Consider the following 20,166-nt stretch of genomic DNA (forward strand, 5'->3'; position numbering starts at 1 on the left):
CACTCCTTGACTTTCCCAGTCCTCTCATCACACTTGTATTTTTCCTTTTTCACTTTCCATGAAGGCTGCTTTTCCTTTGGCTTTCCTTTGTGGTTAAGTTAATGAGTAAAAACCCACATTGGTTTTGGCTTGCAAGCCAAATCCAACGCTTTCTTAAAAATCTCAGCCATCTACTATGTCCCAGCTTGTCTGCCTCATCCAATAAGAATTCTTTCCTTCATAGTTAATCAATATGATTGTAATGACATTTGGCTCTTCAAACTTTTAAAGATCTGAAGAAAGGGAGAGACCTCCAGTCATGGGTGTTTATTGTACTCAGAGCTGACACAGCGGACGGAACAGTAAATGGTACTCTAGCCACAAATCCATCAGCGACTTATTTGTTTCAGGCTGAGCTGATTGGTGTGGTTATTTGCATGTCACTCAGCTTTTTTATGGAACATTTTTGTATCTTTATCCATAACACGTTAAGGCTGAGATAGAGGAAATCTTATCAGAAGATAGATTTCTTAATAACCACTGACTAATATTTTCTTATGGAGGTGAATTTGATACTTAGTTGATGGGATGTCATACCTATTTGGCCTCAGTCTCAGGAACTGAAAAATGCTGATTTTGCTTTATGAAATTAAAACAACAGCATTCTTTCATCTCTGTTAAATCTAAAGATGCTAAAAGTAGCAAATCTTACTTTTTCGTACTTTTAGAAGGCAACTTTGTGGAAATTAAAGCATTCATTATAACATTGAAGTTTCAAGAGAATTTTTGGTTTTTGCTATTTTCAGATGTGGATGTCTTTGTGATATTTATCATATTTGATTACTGATATTTCCTATTTCTTTTCCTTTTTTCCTGTAGAATCTGAGGCATTCAACTGCCACTGCCCCCCACCCTCCCACGCACATAACTTTTACTTTGCTTAGTGTACTTCTATCTGATACAGTACTACGGCTTTGCCATTCATCTGTTATATTCTATTTATGACAAGTTCATGAGAAATCAGAATTCTTTTTTTGGCCACAGACATTCTGATGGATGATGCTACATTTCAGTAACACCTTGTGCTATTATGCCTTGCTTTCAGATAAATGAATATTCTCTATCCAAATTGTTTATTATTATATTTTCCTTTTAGTCACTAAAACATCACTACTTGCTTCTACCAAACTTCCCACACCCTGTAGTCCAGAAATATCAGAGATAATTCCTGGTAAATGTAATTTAAGAAATATCTAAGTACACAGTGATTTAAGTTCTGTTAAGTTGTTCAGTAGGGAGTAGATTAATTAATTTCTTTCTATAAGGAAAAAATGTCAAAGAGTCTTTATGTTGTTTTCTACTTCAAAAACTGATTTCCTTTTTATTTTCTTCTTGAAAGAAATCAACTCTTTTTGTTCTATAGAATAGGAAAGCTATTGGGTCATCTTCTTTTAAAAAAAAATAGTCTTTGTACCAAACTACATTTAACATTTCAGTTCAGTTCAGTCACTCAGTTGTGTCTGACTCTTTGCCACCCCATGGACTGCAGCATGCCAGGCCTCCCTGTCCATCACCAACTCCTGGAACTTACTCAAACTCATGTCCATTGAGTCAGTGATGCCATCCAACCATCTTATCCTCTGTTGTCCCCTTCTCCTCCCGCCTTCTATCTTTCCCAGCATCAGGGTCTTTCCAAATGAGTCAGCTCTTCGCATCAGGTGGCCAAAGTATCATAGTTTCAGCTTCAGCATCAGTCCTTCCAGTGAATATTCAGGACTGATTTTCTTTAGGATGGACTGGTTGGATCTCCTTGCAGTCCCAGGAACTCTCAAGAGTCTTCTTCAACACCACAGTTCAAAAGCATCATTTCTTCAGCGCTCAGCTTTTTTTAATATTCAGCATTTACTTACTGCCAACCTGAATGGCCTTGGAGAGTTTATCTGTCAGAATATTTAGATAATATTATTAATGAATTTATTCAGCATTTCATGAAATGTGGAGACTACCTTCTAACTTCTGCTGATTTGCTAATTTAAATGGAATGTTTCATGTGTAAAACAATTTGTTCACCAGCAATAAGGAGTAGTAAATATGATGAATACCATATGAACACCTGTGGCCTTTTTAGACTGTAAGTTCAATTCTTGTTTTTTTTTTTGTGTGTGAACCAATATCAGCTCCAATCAGGCTGAAAATGATCTGAAAACTAACAGAGCTCAGACACGGTTACAGGTCCGATGGATCTGTTGCCATTTTCCATGTGACTGTCCTGAAGGAAATAAAATGGCAGGTGAATGACCTCTGAAAGGCTACACTGACCTCCTTTTAAAGTAATATCTCCTCGGGCACTAGGAGTTGTAGTGGGGAAACTAGCTAAAGATCAGCAAGAAAAATTAGAATTCTCAGTTCTTTCTGCTGTTGTAGTCTGTGTAGAGGCTGTGGGGTGGTGGAGTTTTATTTTGTAAGCCAATGGCACCTGCTGGCTTTCCACTGAGAGGACACTTGTTACGGCAAAGGACCTTTCACTTCTACCTTAGATGGTGCTGTCAGCATCTCCTTGATGTAATACTTGCTTTTATTGCAGCCCCAGAACCTGAGATTCTCCTACCATCACAGCCGCCAATAGCTAATGAAGTTTCCTCTAGTGAGTGAAAAAGAATTCACTTATTTTCACACTTACTATGTTCAAGTTTGTCCTTAGCTTTGGACTTTTAGAAAAATTGTTTCTTCATCCTTCAGATCTTGATTTCAGCTGTTTCTGCCGGAAGATAAGCTCTCTGCTGCCTTGACTAAGCGGAAGCTCTGAGACAGCCATACTGATTTTTATTCGCCACACTCCTTTTTGTCCCTTCTTATATCTGAGGACTGTGTCCTGAGCTTGTTTTAACCTGGTTATTCACCACAGAGGACCATGGCTTCCCCAGGACATATTTATGCTTTCATTTTTAGAGGTGGTTTTTTTTTTCTTTTTTTTTTTTTTTGCTTTCAGAACTCTAACATTTGTAGATTTTCTTTAAAAGCATTATGGTCTTTTCAGCTCTCAATATCTTGATATTTCACTAGGAAATTTATTAAATAAGAGAAAGAGAAAAACTCACCCACAGTCTTTATAGCTTTTTTTTCTTCAAGAGAGCAAAACTATTCTGCTGGTGCCATCTTACCAAATTACCCACATTTTCCTTCATAATATGAGCTGTTGGTTACTTTATTGCATTCACATCTTCCAAATGAGAGTCATGCTTTTTTTTTTTCCACTTCTCTTTCCAAACTTAAATGACCAGCTGCATTTTTGTTCATTTTGTCTAAAAACACAGTAATCTATTTACATAAAAAAAGCAATTTCTTATATGAATAAAAGTTTCACCATTTATGTTTGCTCAACTTAGTACTTAAAAATTAAGCATTTAATTTTTAGCATTTAATAAAGTTCATCATTTTTCCTTTGGTTTTGATTCCTTCTTGGTCATTTTTCATGCAGTCTTAGAACCTGGAACGCTGGAAACTAAATCTTCAGCAACAACATTAGGTAATGCAGTGAGGGACCTACCTTGGTTTCCTCTCTTCCTGACTGCTGGCGTCTTTATTAAACAGGCTCACAGTAATAGATTTGTTCATTAATGTTCATTTGTGTGTGAGAGTTCCTGATTCTTTTGAGGGGAAATTTTAATTCTTGTAGTTAAAAAACTATATCTTGTTCTTAAAAACTTGCCTAACTTGAAATAATTTCTGAATTCAAATCCATTTTACACATGTTACTGATTTGCAGATTTTTAAATGCTAAGTGAAAAAGCTTTGTTTTGAATCTTAGGCCAAATAAATTTTAGTTTTTATCCCTAGCAGCTTCTATTAATAAAAGTAAAATTTCTCATATTCCTGTTGAACATAATATATCTTCAAAAATTTTATGAGACTGTCTTCTCCAAGCTGTATAAAGTTCTTAGTTTTTCAAGTCAAAATAGAAAAATAGCTCTCTTAAAGAGTTATTTATTAATATTTGGGGAAAAAAAAAGAAATCCCACAACTCCATTTTTCAAGACCTCGTTCAACTAGGTAAATAATGAAAAACAGAAGGATACATGTCTGCAACAAATCAGAGGGCTTAAATATGCTTCTAAGATGCACATAGTATTGATGGTCGGTTTGTAGGGTCACTGTTCACATATTAACCAGCTGATTTTCTTTCTTCAGCTCCACCAAAGACCAAACGGCCAGGTCGTCGTCCCCGCCCTAAAACTACACCTAGTCCAGATGTGCCCAAGTCCAAACCTGGTAAATGTGCCATTCAGGATTCCAGTTAACACAAAAGATGGAATATGGTGGTTTCTGACATAGTAGCTACCTACCGCCTAAATGGAGAAGGAAATGGCAGCCCATCCCATTATGCTTGCCTGGAGAATTCCATGGACAGAGGAGCCTGGCAGACTATATAGTCCATGGAATATAGTCCAGGCTATAAAGTCCATGGGGTCGCAGAGTCAGACATGACTGAGCAATTGTCATTCACTCACCACCTAAATAGCTGGGCTGCAGGAATCAGTGTAGTTTATTTTTATATTTAAGCATCTGTGCTTTCTACATTCACATTTTATGAATACATATTTATATTTTTATTTATAGTTATTGAGTATACAGAGCAATAAGTTGGGCTTCTAAGTGGATCGTTAAAGTAGGGCACCAGAAAAATATTATATGAGATGTATATTCACGGCAGATGAGGTGAGGGAAAGCATTAGGGAGAAGAGGGGCAAATGGGAGAAATCGAAAGGAAAATTACACGTAGAAAAAGTACACAGTTTAAGCAAAGATGGAGGTGTCATGTCTCCTTCTCAAGATGCTGCTTCTTGGCATAGTTAGTATTTTTGGTTTTTTGCCTCTGTAGCTCTGGAACCTGCAACGGTACCACCGGAAGCCTTGGTGCCAACAATTGGTAATTCTGCTCTTCCCCAGTTCCTTTCCTGGGTCATCACTTCTGCTTTTCCTGCTCTCCACCCAGGCATGACTGAAGTCCTACACTGTGTCACAGTTTTGTTCCATGCATTCCCTCCCCTTTCCTCTCTGGGTCTGAAGAGCCTGAAGAAAGGAGACTTCTAAAAGAATTCTGTGTGCTTTTTCAGGGAAGGTCTGTGGTTTTGGTCACAACTTCCTGGTTTTCCACAAACCCTCTGTCCTTCCATCACGTGTCCTTGTGTTGAGAAAACCATCTACTCTTTCTCAGGGACTTCTGCGCTCATCCTGGACTTAACAAACGGCAATGTTTTATTCCAGTGTCGTGATTACCATTTCATTGCTTTATTTGTTCAACTCGTAGACTTTATCCCTTTCCGAAAGCTGCATGAAATAATGGCTTCTTAAGCTTTTCTATTTCTTTGAAGAATTTTTTTGAGTATGTTTTGGTAACCAAAGGCACATGCATTGTTCTTGGTCTCGGGTCCAAGATAAAAGTAGTATATATAGTCTTTGTAACTTGAGAATATTAGAAGTCTCAAGTTGATTTTACTGTTTTCAGTCCTAATGTTGATTATAATTATTACAATTTCTCAGCATTCACAATAAATTTGTCACTGACTTACTTTGGAAAATTCTAGAAATCAATAACCATGTAACACTATGTATAATTTCAAGTATTTACAGATTATTTTCCTGGTTTCCTACTAAGCAAGTTTCTACCTTACTGTTTTTATATTGAAAAAAAAAAAACTATCAGTTAAGAAACATAACTATTATACTTGTCATTTTAAAAATTACTTATACAAGAAAAGTAATTGTAGTTCTCCTTACTTTTGCTGAAAGACATTTTGAACATTTCCTGAAGACTTTTTGGTTTCAGAAGAATCAGTAAGAATGGACACATTTCTCACCCTCTCCACCCCAGGAATTAATTTTGTTGTATAGTAACTAAATTTATATAATCTCTCTGCTCAAGCATGTGTCCTTAATTATGACAGTTATAGCCATAACCATTATGCTAATTTTTAATACCTTTCACTTAAGCATCGAAACTACCCAAAAGGCCTAAAACTACATCTAGACCAGATGTACCTCAAATCCAGCCTGGGTAGCCCCTACTTTCAGTACCTTGATCTATCACTAGGAGAACAGTGTGTGAGTAGCACTGATCACACTCACAGCTCTGCCTTGACTCTAATTATAGCCCGTTTTTCTTCAGATTCAAAACCAGCAAAGCAGTTACTTTCTAAACCCACAGCAAAACCAGATACGCCACCACCTACATCCGGTAAACATAATTTCCAATGCTTTGACTCAAGATGCTTTCTCTTTGGGGATGTTGCTGAGAATGCTCACAATTTGTCATGTCCTAAAGCATAGCAACCTAAATACCATGATTTCTTTGTTCATTCTTCTCAAAGTAGCCACACTGATGTGGCTACTTTGTTCATTTCATATGTTAAATGACAAATCAGTGTTTGGGAAATTAGTAGATTTTATAACAGATTGTCTGGGCTTCCCCCATGGCTCAGTGGTAAAGAATCCATTTGCCAAGCAAGAGACTTGGGTTCAATCCCTGAGTCGGGAAGATCCCCTGGAAAAGGCAATGGCAGCCCACTCCAGTATTCTTGCCTGGGAAATCCTCTGGACAGAGGAGCCTGGCGGGCTACAGTCTATGAGGTTGCAAAAGAATAGGACTCTATGACTTAGTGACTAAACAACACGCAAAATTTTATATCTGATTATCTAACAGATTGCATTTTTCTTAAAGCATTTTCAGGCTTTATTTTTTTAGTTTGTGTTTGTGATGAAAACTTGTTTTTCTTTATGTGGAACATTTTTGAGAATGGTTTCAGCAGCAACTACTAGGGAGCCTGATCCTCTGTTCCTCCTTTATAATCACATGGAGATTGACTTTCTCTAAAATACCTTACATTTTAAATGGTACCTACTAGTTGATTTTCTACCAAATAAAAAGATACTATATAACAGTTGTGAAAATTCAATTGTTTTTCAATTGAAGTTTTCTCCTAAGATTCCAGTTAGTAGAAAATTCTAATATCCTAAGAAAACATCTCTCATAATAAATAAGTCTATCAAGAAGGCAACTTATATCAACTTAGAATAAACCAGTTTCTGTATCCTATGAATTAAGCATCAGTGAGAACCTAAAAGTCTAGCCTTCCTTACTTTTGTTACTTACATCTGTTTATTTTTTTATGGTGCAGTTTTTGAGCCTGTTACACCTGCGACCGAAGCGCCGTCCACAAGCATAGGTAACGATGGATGTCTTCCCTTTTGGTCATCGTTTCTCTGAACTCACCGCTCTCATCTCTGTCACTATCTGTAGTGTCTTGTGTAAACAGTGGTCATTCATCCCCATTTTCATTCAGTCCCTGAAACTGTTTGCTATTTTCAACAGGAACCTTTTTCATATCATTACGTATTATATCTGCAGCTCAGCTCGTTACTCCTGAATGTGAATCGTTCTTTGATCACCTTCAGAGATAGACTGCTTGCAGCACTTGATGTTGGCAAGAGTCACAGATGCTCTCTCTGTGCATCCTTCAAACCAGGACATTGTCGAAATCTCTGCTTTTATATGTGTATAATTTATGATGTGGGAAGGAAGCAATGAAAAAGTTGATTGGGGCTTGAAAAAGAATACGTAATCATCTCTTTCTTGCAGAAGTCCTTTCTTTCATGATTTCATACTGTTCCATTGTAACTGGACCTTTCTCTTGATAAGTTCATCTTGTGGTGTTGAATTTCAAACAAAACAGGGATTTTCCTTTTTTGTTTGAGGGCAGTCAGCTTTGAATATTGTTTTGCCTTGTATTCCTCCCTTTCCTTCACTTCTGGATACCGTGTTTTCTGGTAGTTCAGAAGATATTTTCAAATGTGGCTTACAATTACTCTATGCTGTGTTACAGAGAGTTGGTGATAAGATATTTCTAATTTTACATTTAATTTTCTGGACTTAATTAAAAATAGAGACACTAATTTAAAACCAGGGAGTCAGAAATCTAAATTTTGTTTCAATGCATAATTCAATCATTACAGAATATTATAGAATTATAGGAATCCTGTTTATTCAGACAAAAAGTTGAGCTATTACTTTCCAGACTTTTTTCTTAATTATCTCTGTTCCTCACTTGAATAGTTATCTCCCAAGTATCCATTTGAAATAAAAGAATAATAAGGACAAGTTGCAAGAAAGAGTATCACCCTTATTGTGGAGAAAAGGCATAAGCTTATCTTTTGCTTGTGTGTCATGAATATCCAATAAACAGACTGGTTATGAACATTTTAAAAAATTCTCACTGCTGCCACTATTTCTCAAAAAAAAATTAATAATGGTGGTGAAAACTGTCGAGTACTAACACACGTTTTCATAATGATTTTTAATAGTAATTTAAAAATAAGTAATTTAAAAATTTTGTATCAGACAAAAGACTTTTTGGAGCCAAGTTTCCAGTATAGCTGTAATCATATAATTAAACGTCCCACAAAAAAAACCACTTTTCATTGACCTCATAGAGAAGCAAAGTGCAAGGGGGTACAGCTGTTTGTGAGATAAATGGGTACCAGAGTGTAGCTAGTTATTACAGAAAAAATACTGTTTTTCATAAATTCTTTTTAAACGTTATAGGATTAAAAGGATTCAAGATAATTTTCTTTCTTTTCCCACATTTCCTAAATCTCCATTGTTTATTGAATTGCTTTTGGTCAGTTCCTACCACAGACATTGAACCTGTAACTCTGAGAACTGAGGCTCCTCGGACAACATTAGGTAATGATCTTTTGTGTCTTTTAAGCAAGAACATTTTCTGCTCATTGTCCACTCTATTCCATTATCATCTTAGTCAAATCGTTTTCTCTTTTACAAGTTTCTTTCATCATCCTTTTTTGTCACTCAACTATATTCTTCATTTTGAAGGTACTGAAGATGTTTAAAATAGGTCACTTGGTTAGAATATAAGCCTGTAATGAAGCTAGTGCAAAATATCTATCACTGATATTATCCAGCTTTCCTAAAACTTTACAGAGCCTGTGGTTCTGCTGGATTCCAAATACAGTTAGAGGAGTCTCTTCTCTATAAACAGGGCTTCCCAGGTGGCTCAGTGGTAAAGAATTTGCCTGCCAATGCAGGGGATGCACGATACACGGGTTCGATCCCTGGGTCGGGAAGATCCCCTGGAGAAGGAAATGGCACCCACTCCAATATCCTTGCCTGGAGAATCACATGGACAGAGGAGCCTGGCAGGCTTCAGTTCATGGTGTCACAAAGAGTTGAACATGACTGAGCATGCATGCCTTATAAACATCAGATATAATTCTATGGCCAGCAATGGAAAGTTGTTTTAAGATATGATACATATGCCTAAACCAAGTAATTTCTAAGTATAATCCAAATTAATTTCTAAACCAGCTAATTTCTAAATATAACACAAAGCAGGAGAGTCTGGGCCCCTCTCTAATGTGATATAGAATGTTATACTTATGATTTCCCTTGGATCAGGGTCCTTTTGGAAAATTTGGTTCCAGCAATAATAGTAAAGTTTTCAGATAATTAAAATAAGGTTATATGTTCTTTCTCAAAAGAACTGTCAGCAGACACCCCCACAAATTTTTTGCGTGTAGATGAAAAAATGTCAAACCAGAGAGACAAATTTCTCAAGACCCAAGAAAATCTAGCACAATTTGAGAAAACCTACAGCCATGAATAATCCTTTTCCTCTGAAGTCATAAGACAGCATTAACCAGTTTCTTTCCTTCAGCTCCAAAAACATCACAAAGAACAAGAATCCGTCGCCCACGTCCACGTCCCAAACATAAAACCACGCCAAGACTCGAGACACCTCAGACCAAACTAGGTAAATATGTGGTTCCTGGTGCCTGTGGACCTCTGTTAGATGTGATGCTGTGGTAGGAGTGTAATTACTCAATGCCTAGTAACCCTGTGATCCTTTAGGATGGTGCCAAAGTTGCAAATGCTTTAGTCAGGATGAGTGACTTGCTCATGCTTCTTAGGACCTTCTTGGTACCTTGTATTTTATTTGCTTCTCTCACCATTCGATTATGTTTCCTCTTTGACTCTGGCTCAGCAAAAACTTACCTAGTTGAGTATCTAACCTATTTAGTCCAGTTAATCTCTTATTTGATAAATTGCCGCATTAGCATCGTGAGGAATAGTTTAGAGAAAACAAACGACTTGGCTTCATTGAGTGAGGATGCGGCTCTTGTGTGAAATTGTTCATAAATGGGTAGAAAGGAATTATGGGCAACTTACTTACTTACTGAGTTTTACCAACTGTTAGACACATAGTTTATTCTTAGAGAAGTGAAAGATCCATGGGCCGGTGAGTGTAATGTGGACCTTGAAATGTGTGTAGTTTGTAGATTTGTTGGAGGGATGAGAAGTAATACCATAAACACAAGAAGGTACCATATGTGTGGGTGACAGAAGAAAGATCGGACTTAAAGGAGAACTTGATTGCGAGCAAGGAGGAAAGCAATGTTTACTTGGCTGGTGCTCAGAAACTGTGGACAGTGATGCTACTTTTCAGTGGGTCCATGAGGACGACCTTGAATGCCTGACCTCAGTGACTGCATTTGAGCTGCTTAGCTGCAGGACACTCCCCTATCCTCCCTGGGTCAGCTCTTTTCTGTCCTGATAGCAGAGAGATGCACTGACATGTTTTTCAGACTGAATGACCCTTTGTATCTTGCTCTTTTATAGACTTCTGTTTGGACAGAGGTCTTGGCCTTTTTCCAAAGTGGACTCTCAACAAACAAGAGCCTTGCCTATTTTGGTTATTCATTACCAATATATCCGCAATTGGATCTATCATGACATTGATTCTAATTGTTTTCCAATATATAGTGTTTAAAATTATACTTTCACATTATTTTCTCATAATTGTTAACCATAATGTTATTAGACAGATACCTAAAGATTTTCTCTAAGCAGAGTCTTCTACTGTATTGTAAGATAATATAAAAGCAACACTTGTAGGTAACTATATGGAGATTTTATAACATCGTGTACCTTTGTACCCTCACCTCAGAATTTTAAAAATTTTGCTTTCTGGCGGTAGAACCAATGCTACTCTGGTAAAGTTCATTTTCAAGAGAGCTTGGTGACTTTTCTTATGCATTTAACATTTCTTTTTTAATTATTATCTTGATCATTTTTTGCTACAGGCTTTGAACCTATTACTCCTGGGACATCTTTAGGTAATGATCCTTTATACCCTTCAGGATGTGTTTTCTTTACTCGTTTTAACACTTATCTGTGGTGCTATAGAGATGAGGATGTCGTAATTTGTTATCATCCTAAGGCCTTTTTTCTAATATTAATGTATATAAACTTTGAGACAGCTATTGACTCCATCTCCCAGCTTGTAATTGCATCACATCTGTCTGAGTCTGTGTTTACACTGTGCCGATTGTTAGAACTGGGGTCCAAATGTGATTTTCCATGTATCCTTTATTTAGACCACCAACAGAGTGGCAATTATTATACCATGAAGTTTCTTTAAGCATTTTACTTTCTATAGTTCAAGATTTACATGACTTTTGTTTTATTAATGTCTCATCTAATTTTGTGTCATTATTCTAGTAAATTATCAAGTGGAAAACTTGCCCAAACCTAATTGTTTTAAATTATAAGAGGATAATACAGGATGGTTTGAATTTCTTGCATACCATCAGAGTTTAGCCTGATTTCTCATTAGAGATGGTTTCAAGGAAATGATAATTCCTCATCTTCATTTCTTAAACATAACTGTAATATAATTTTTAATCTCTAGAGAATTCTTAGTCATAAAAGGAAACCTGCTAATCTGCTAAAGGAGAAAATTTCGAACTAAGGTAACAAAGTTGTCTCCACTCAAAGAAACTGATAAATTTTAGAAAGCATAGAGTCTGGTTATATCATCCTATTCAGAGTTAATGGAGCCACCAGAACTATATTAATCCTAGATTTTCTTCCTTCAGCTCCAACAACTAAGAGACCCCGTCGTCTGCGTCCCAAACCTAAAACCACGCCCCATCCAGAAGTACCTCAGACTAAACTGGGTAAATATGTGATTTCTGGCTTAAGGAGTCCAAACATTCTACCCCAGTTGGAACCCTGAATTCTGTGCACACAATTAGTACATGTCTTACATATCTCTTAAGAGTGAAAGCTACTCTTATTATTAATCCCTTCCACATCCCTGTAGCTGTATTAGCAACTGTGAGACACATCAGAAGTAGTAATTCTGTTTTATTTCCCAATTATTTTGTAAACAAAAGCTGTTTGTTTATATGTAAACAAAAGCTGTTCCTGCATAAAAAGATGGAAAATAACATAAGGCAGTGTGTATACAAATGTAAAATAATTTCTCAAATAGTACAAATGCTATGTGCTGGAAATGTAAATATTTGGAACAGAAAGAGATCCAGGATAATTAGGAGAAATATCAGAACAGAATTTGGATGAGTGGAAGGTTGAGGAGACAAAGGCTGAAAGCAGGAAATGTGCTGAATGAAGCTGGTGACCAGATAGAAGATGACTTATTCACACATTCCCTTGACTGTACCCATAGAATGAACTAAAGGGGGCTAGGATGTCTACTCAAGAGCTGAAATTTGATTCAGTGGGCGTCAGTGATCCCTATTTCTACACAGGACCATGCTTTTTCTGTTCTTAGAGCTGAAGATAACCTAATTTAATATGATATCACAAGCTGAGAGGTTGTTCCTTTGTTTATTAAATGCCACTGTTTTCATTAAGGACTTAGTCTCTTAGGGGATATGGTCTCAGCTTCTTTTTGGCTGTCTGTTCTGTGTGTGGTGGACAGACCCTGGTGTGACCCCCCTACTCCACATTGCCTCTACCTCTCACCTCCCATCCCTATAATTCCTGCCTTCTATGTTAACTTTCTGTGTAATCCATCCTTTCCCTCCCTCTCCCCCCTTCAAAGCATTATTTTTACTGGTAAGATGAACTTTCTGACATTTCATGCATTCACAAAAATCTCTTTGATTTCTTTTATTACTTTTGATCAGTTCCTGCCACAATCCCTGAACCAGTCAGTCTTAGGACCGAAGCTCCAGGAACAACAGTAGGTAATGATCCACCATGTCCATCAGCATCTGCTTCTGCTCATTTGAAGCCCATTCCATCACCATCATAACCTCAGCTTCTCCTGCTTCACAAGACTCTTGTCATTCTCTACTGTCATTCAATTATTTCTTAATATATTGGAGTCTTAAAACAACTCATTCGTTACTGAGACAGTCAAGGATGAACTTAGATTAGTATATATATGCTTAAGGCAATGGGTTTGAATTTGTAGCATCTCATCCCCATGTAACCTTTTAATCACATTCTGTGTTACTGAGTTTCAAACACAATCAGTGGGGTTGCAAGTGGGGTGTCTGTCCTTGATCCAAGCGAGTACATTGTCACAACTGTTATGGCGTGATGTAATTCTTGCCCAGATCTAAATTTTTACATTTTTACAACCTGTGTGATTTTATGTTGTCATTTTAGGCAATGATATGGTCTTTTGTTCAGTAAGGAGTGAAATAGAAAATATGTCCAAGGCCAGTAAATTGAAATTATGTGTCCCATCATTAGTATAAAGTCACCCTACCCCTCTCCCACCATCACCATAACACAGTAGGTTTTTGAAACTTTTTTTCATTTAGAAATCACTTTTGAGGATCTCCTTGGTATATCAACTAATATTTCTATGTGATTTTTGTTTTTCATAGTAATATAATTGATAAATAGAGGTGATAATCAAAAACAGTGACAAATATTTCAAAGTCAAAAGAAAAATTTCCACTGAAATGTTGTGAAGTAATTAGCCTCCAACTAATTTAAAAAAAAAATTCAAAAAAAAAAGAAAGAAAAGAAAAATTTCCTGAAACTCAAGAAAGTATAGCAAGTATAATCCTATCCACAGCTTCTGGAACTCAAACCACTCTATTAACCTGAAGTTTTCTTCCTTTGGCTCCCAAAGTGCCTCAATGAATTCATCATCCCCATCCCAAATCTAAAACCACACTGAGCCCTGAAGGAATCCTGGAGCCCATCCCTGTGGAGTCTAGAGAAAGTGAAGGGGCAAGTCGGGATCAGCAGCCGCTTTCACCCCACAGTAGGCAGGCAGAGCATAGCTGGATGGGTCTTAGGTGGTATCTGAATCCCTTCCCCTTTGTGAATTAGAATCTTCTCTCTAAATGTCTGTTTCATTGGCTTGTCATTCGATGCTATTCATCCTTTATATATTGAATGTGTGTAGTAGACTGAAACAGCTGTGCCATAAACATACTTGGGCAAATAGATTATTTCTTGGTAATTGTCTAGCTTGTATAAGTCATAGTTCAGATCCAGGTAGGAGTTGGTAGTATTTTCTATAAAGAACATTTAGTAAATACTGGGGGCTTTGTGGCCCCGGAAGTCTCTGATATCTATTTCTCTTTTTCTTACAACCACTTAAAAATGGAAACAGGCTGTATAAAAGCAAGCTATGGGCAAGATTTGGCCTATGGGCCATAGTTTGTCAATGTGTAATTTAAAGAAAGAATCAGAGTGGACCAGAGTAGCTAAGAAGGACTTGAGCACTCAAACTGTGATAGATTTGGATGGCTAGGGAGCAGGGGATGAAGAAGTTCAGAAAGGCAGAATGTCTAGAGACCAGTGAAAGGAGACAGAGGCTTCTCTGTCAGGCTTCCAAGTGCTGATCAGAGCATTATACTGAAGCTGCTATTATACTGAATGGGTTCATAGGGCCAGTTGAAAAGGGTTTTTCACTGCTGGACTTAGGAGTTTGAGTTTCACGTAAGAAATTAGTATGGCAGGCTTTCCCCAGGCACGTGACAGAGGATACAGCTAAACCACAGACTGAATGGCTGCCCTTTATCTTGCTCTCTGAAGTACTCCAGTTGGGCAAAGCTTGCTGTTTCTTTCCAAAGATCAGTTTTAGCAAGATGGGCACAGTCTACTTTGATACCTAGACTAGGATCATCACAGAATGAGAAATTTCACAGGCACTTTTCAGGGACAGTTATCTGATTACAAAGACAATCCTTCCTGAGTGATAAACTGGTACCTGAGTGCTGGAAAAGATTGAAGGCAGGAGGAGAAGGGGACAACAGAGGATGAGATGGTTGGATGGCATCACCGACTCGACGGACTTGAGTTTGAGCAAGCTGTGGGAGTTGGTGATGGACAGGGAAGCCTGGTGTGCTGCAGTGCATGGGGTCGCAAAGAGTCAGACTCGACAGAGCGACTGAACTGAACTGAGTGCATATAAATCATACCCCTCTGAGACTGTATAAATGTTTAACATTTCTTTTTTATTGTTATTTTTGGTCAGTTCCTGCTATAGTCTTTGAACCAGTTACTCCTATAAAAGAGGCTCCGGAGACAGCATTCGGTAATGTCACTTTCTGACCTTTAGCAAGAGCTGTTTTTACTCACTGTCCAACTTCTGCTCATTCTACTCTGTTGCCATTTAGTTACATTCTTTATCTTGTGAGGAAAACATGCATAAAACAAGTTACCTCTGGTGCTAAAGAGAGCCATACCTGGATCTAGTTTGGGATATCTTCCTGTCATGTAACATATTTAAAAATTTTTTCATGCCAGTTTATGTTTTTAGCTCAACTGGAGTTCTCTGTTTAGGTAAATTTCATGTATTTATTAGAGCGCCTGATCCAGATCTTTGCTAACCAGGCTGTGACACTGAAGTTCCTTTATACATCCTTTGTACACCTGCCTTTTTTATCTGCCTGTTTTGTTGTTGTTGTTATTGTTTTAACATTTCTGTGATATGTTTGTAGTGAATTGTCTACCAGGTAACGTGATCAAGGCTAATAAGTTTAAATAGTAAGCCTCATCCTTAAGTTGAATCTGACACCCCCTTACTCTCCACCATAGTTTAGAAATGAATCAATCTTTTTAATGCAGTCTAGGAGAATGTGATAAAAATACATATCTTGACCATCTGAATTGTTATCTTCATTTTATGTATCAGCTTTTTCCCCAAAGTGTCATCAATAACAAAGGAAGATATAATCACATAGCCAGGGCAAAATTTTCACCCTAGACAGATCCATTTCTTGAAACTGAAGAAAATCTATCAAGCTTTGGAAAGCTTGAAGGTTTTTTCAAAAACCTGTGATTTTCAGAAGCATAAGCTTTAAAGTAACAAGTTTATCTTTTTCTACTTCCCAAAACATCCCAATAGACATGTCATTCACAATACAAACTTAAAACTGCTTCATGTCCAGATGCAGTGGAGGTTATACCAGACAAAAAGCAAAACAAAAGAGTTCTTGACTTAAGGAGCATGGTAGCCTGCCACTGGTTGAAAATGGAAACCTATTTACCTCCTAGTGAGGAAACTATGAAGAGTCCTTGTGCCTGCAGAGCTGGCAAGGAGTTCTTGTTTGGAAGATACATAATCTTCTCTCCAAGTCTGGGTAGTAAGAGACAGGTTTGCTTCTCAGTCTGCAGACTAGTTGAGCACAAACATTTTTCCTATGTGAACATCCTAGAGAATGAGAACAGTGCAGAGTGTTTTTGCAAATTCAAGATTTTTCTTAGGTACACAAACGTTAAGTATAGATTTGTTATAGCGAGGCTTTTTTAATGGGCAGTGTGTAATCCAAAATGGGTACTTTGGATCTATAGTTCTTCTCTAGTTGTTGGTGGAGGGAACCCAAATTCTTTCATCTCATACTTGCATGGCTGATCTTTAATAAGTTGAAAATGTGGGCTTCAGTAGAGCAGAGGAGGAGTTTGGGTCTTGATGTCACATTAGAATTTGCACAAGTGGGTAAGTGAGAGTGAACAAAGATGAAAAAAAGGATATGTGTGGAGGCAACCAGAGGTAGCAGAGATCCTGCTTTTACTATGTGACAAATAAAGCATTTTGGTTGGGGATGATGCATTTGAACAATACCATGCGAGGTTGGATAAAACTAGTATTCTTCTTATGAGCATCATAATATCTCTTCTTCTCACACTTGGATAGTTTTCCCTGTGCTGAGAGTGTATAGGTGCTTTACTGGATCCATGGATTAAGTGACTGCCCCTTATCCAGTCTTCTTCTTTGGAGAGAAATCATAAGATCTTTCCAGAACTCAGTTCTCAGCAATATTATCAGAGCCATTTTGGGCTATTTGTGTAATGGTTGCTTGGTTATTTAGGAACTTTTTCTGCAACCATAATTTGATAACTTAGTAGACAGTTTCTTTATTCAGCATCCACAAAAGTACAGGTTAGTTTTTCACATGCTTTTTGAAGGTTGTTAGAAACATATTTACTAAATACCTAAGAATGTCCTAAAGTCTACCAGAGCAGATGCAGATAATCATTCACTAATTACAAGAACTGTTTCCCTCTTAGGCGGCTAAACAGAGACCAAAGGTAATGGCTATCTCATGAGATGAAGAAGTCCCTAACTCCAGTTTGGCCAAGTGTGAGCACAGCAATTGGTTTCCCTTTCTGTTAGTCTGCTGGGGCTGCCATAGCAAAATACCACAGACTGGGTGGCTTAGACAAGAGCTCTTGAGGCTGGAAGTCTAAGGTCAAGGCATCAGCAGGTTTAATATGTCCTGGAGCCTCTCTCCGTGGCTTGTGTCTTCATATGGGCTTCTCTGTGTGTGAAAGCTTCCCTATGCCTCTCCTTCTTCTTGTAAGGACAGCAGTCCTACTGGCTTCTGGTCCCATTCTTTTGACCTCATTTAAGCTTAACTGCAACTTTAAAGGCCCTAGCTCCAAACGCAGTCACACTGGGATTTAGGACCTCAACATATGAATTTTGAGAGGATGCAATTCAGTCCTTAACATCCTTCATTCAGAAATTCTAAAAAGTATTCTAGAGGTAGTATTACACTGACAAGATTCATTTTGACATGAATGTTGTAGCTATTCAGACTTTATTTAAAAAAAAAAAAATACAAACCTCTCTCTTGTTTATTCAGTTCCTGTTACAGGCCTTGAACCTGTCACTTTTCCACCTGAGACATCTGGGACCACACTAGGTAATGACTCTGTGCCTCTCTCCTCGTGCTTTCATTGCTCCTGGTGCAGTCCATTCAGTCTCCATCCTCATCATGCGCTTTTTCTTCTTTCACAAAATGACATCATCATCCTCTCCTGCGATTCAATCACTTCCTACATCTGAAGAGTGCTGAGGTCTCTTTAAAAAAGTGTCCTGTTGTTTTTATGAGAGCAGGCATGTGCTTAGTTCAAAAGATTTACCTGCCATGTGGTGCATTTGAAATTATCACATTGATTTGTGCTTTGTTGAGCAGTGTTCTGTGTTAAAGTTGAGTTGAAAACAAATTTGGATCTCTTTTTTCTCCAGGCTGATGAGCAATAACAGCTACTCTTAAGTTCCTTTGCACATCTTCTACATTTCTAGATTTAAAAACAAAACAAAACAAAACTATTTGCATGGTATGTTTGCTTCTTTGCTGATGTTTTAAGTAATGGCGTGTTTTATTACCAATTTGACAAATAGGAAGTTTTCCAAATCTGAAATTTTAATTGTAAACCTTTTCCTTAGTGTGACCCTAACCTCCCCTTCCCTTGCACCAGAATTGAGTCTTCTTTTCATTTCTCCCTCAGAGAGGGACTTCTGTGAGTATCGGATTACAAGTGCTAATTTTCACGCCTTGAATAAGTAACTTGACCCTCAATGATGCGTTGGCATAAAAAGAGTGAAAATTTTAGACTACAGTTTCATAGAACTTTTAAAAATCTAACAGGTTTTAGAAAAACCTCTCCTCAGTACCCAGAGCCATCAGATATAGAATAACATAAGTCTTTTCTTTCTTTAGCTACTACCAAAACATCAAAAAGACCTCGTCGTCCACGTCCCAGACCTAAAACCACACGAGGCCCTCAAGTACCTCAGACCAAACTGGGTAAATGTGCAATTTGTTGGTTTAAGGGTGAGCCCTAGTAGCCTGTCCCAGTGGGGACCCAAAACTCTTACTCTTTCTAAGTATGAAGTTATGAGATAGCATTAGTAATATCTCCTCTACCTGGTGTCGAGGAGGACAGGACTGTGTAACATACAGTTGGTGCCAGCATCCCTAGTTCTTTCTATGAGAGAAAGAACTTTGTCATCTTTGATATACATTTAGTAAGTTTTTTACTATAAAATTCTGCTCAGATCTTAAAACTTCTTTAGCAGAGCCAATATACTCCATTCAAGTAAATAAACAAATTGAAAGTAGCTTGCAAATTCCTGGATCAATATTAGCAACTGTGGGTGATATTCCAGATGTGGGAGACTTCTTTTACTTGTAAAACAGTAAAGTCGAGCATATGTTTTCATGAGATAAAGACAAAAATCAAGGTAGGCTGGACTTGGCCCTTGGCCCTCGAGGTTTGGGCCCACTACGGGACTTGTATACGTGGAGGGAACCATGAACCAAGGCAGAAGGACCAGGCGTGTGGTGGTGGAGGCAGAGGTGGGGTGGGGAGTTGCCTAGGACAGACTATCCTACTTCAAGTGGTCAAAACAGGGCGACTGGTGATGCTACATTAGGATGGATCCATCCAGCCAATTGAAAGAGGATTGAGAGAACTTGATTCAGGAACTTAGATTCTAAAGGTGTCAACAGCCTTTGATTTCCATTTTTTCCAGGCTTAGGCCAGAAAGATGCTCTGCTGAATATTACAGACTGAGTGACCACTTTATCCTGCTCTTTTATGTGTCATGATTTGAACAGAAATTTCTGACTCTTTCCATAGCTGAGCTCTTGGCAGGACCAACACCATCCACTTCCATGGTTAATTTTAGTATCTACTTCAAACGTACACACTATTATATCCATGTTAACCTAAACGTCATACGTGCTCCTTTTCAGCTTCTATTGAAGTACAGGTTGATCAGATTACTTCAAAGACAGCTTTTTCTTTTTTCTCATTGTATATTAGGTAAATGCCTGAAGATATTTTCCAGTCAGTGCAGAGTTTTCCATATTGGTTAGAATCCATTAGTTAAAACCTAGGAGAATTTCATGTTGACTCAAGATGAGTTCAAGGCTTAGCCTAAGACTGACCATAACTATTGCTTGGCCAAAGAACAGTCATCTGCTCTTTCTCTGTTATTTTTTTGTTTGTTTGTTTGTGGAAGGAATGATATACAAGCAAATCTTGTTGGGGTGCAAAGGTTCTAACTTTTCATGTATTTTTAAATCTCTTTGCTTTACTGTATT

General features: G+C 37.7%; 1 protein-coding gene across 1 annotated transcript in view; it reads left to right on the forward strand.

Annotated features, from left to right (window-relative positions):
• The window catches only part of ABI3BP (ABI family member 3 binding protein), a 265,954-nt gene that overhangs the window by 149,131 nt on the left and 96,657 nt on the right, over positions 1–20,166 (forward strand). Inside the window, exons 21-34 of the mRNA XM_065913797.1 lie at positions 2,564–2,623; positions 3,458–3,505; positions 4,168–4,248; positions 4,859–4,906; positions 6,146–6,214; positions 7,155–7,202; positions 8,660–8,719; positions 9,708–9,803; positions 11,134–11,166; positions 11,929–12,009; positions 12,985–13,044; positions 15,303–15,362; positions 17,917–17,976; positions 18,778–18,864. Coding sequence (XP_065769869.1) covers positions 2,564–2,623; positions 3,458–3,505; positions 4,168–4,248; positions 4,859–4,906; positions 6,146–6,214; positions 7,155–7,202; positions 8,660–8,719; positions 9,708–9,803; positions 11,134–11,166; positions 11,929–12,009; positions 12,985–13,044; positions 15,303–15,362; positions 17,917–17,976; positions 18,778–18,864 — 891 coding nt within the window. The remainder of the gene's footprint in view (positions 1–2,563; positions 2,624–3,457; positions 3,506–4,167; positions 4,249–4,858; positions 4,907–6,145; positions 6,215–7,154; positions 7,203–8,659; positions 8,720–9,707; positions 9,804–11,133; positions 11,167–11,928; positions 12,010–12,984; positions 13,045–15,302; positions 15,363–17,916; positions 17,977–18,777; positions 18,865–20,166) is intronic.

Source organism: Muntiacus reevesi, chromosome 21 (assembly GCF_963930625.1).
Source record: "Muntiacus reevesi chromosome 21, mMunRee1.1, whole genome shotgun sequence".
Taxonomy (NCBI): Eukaryota; Metazoa; Chordata; class Mammalia; order Artiodactyla; family Cervidae; genus Muntiacus; species Muntiacus reevesi.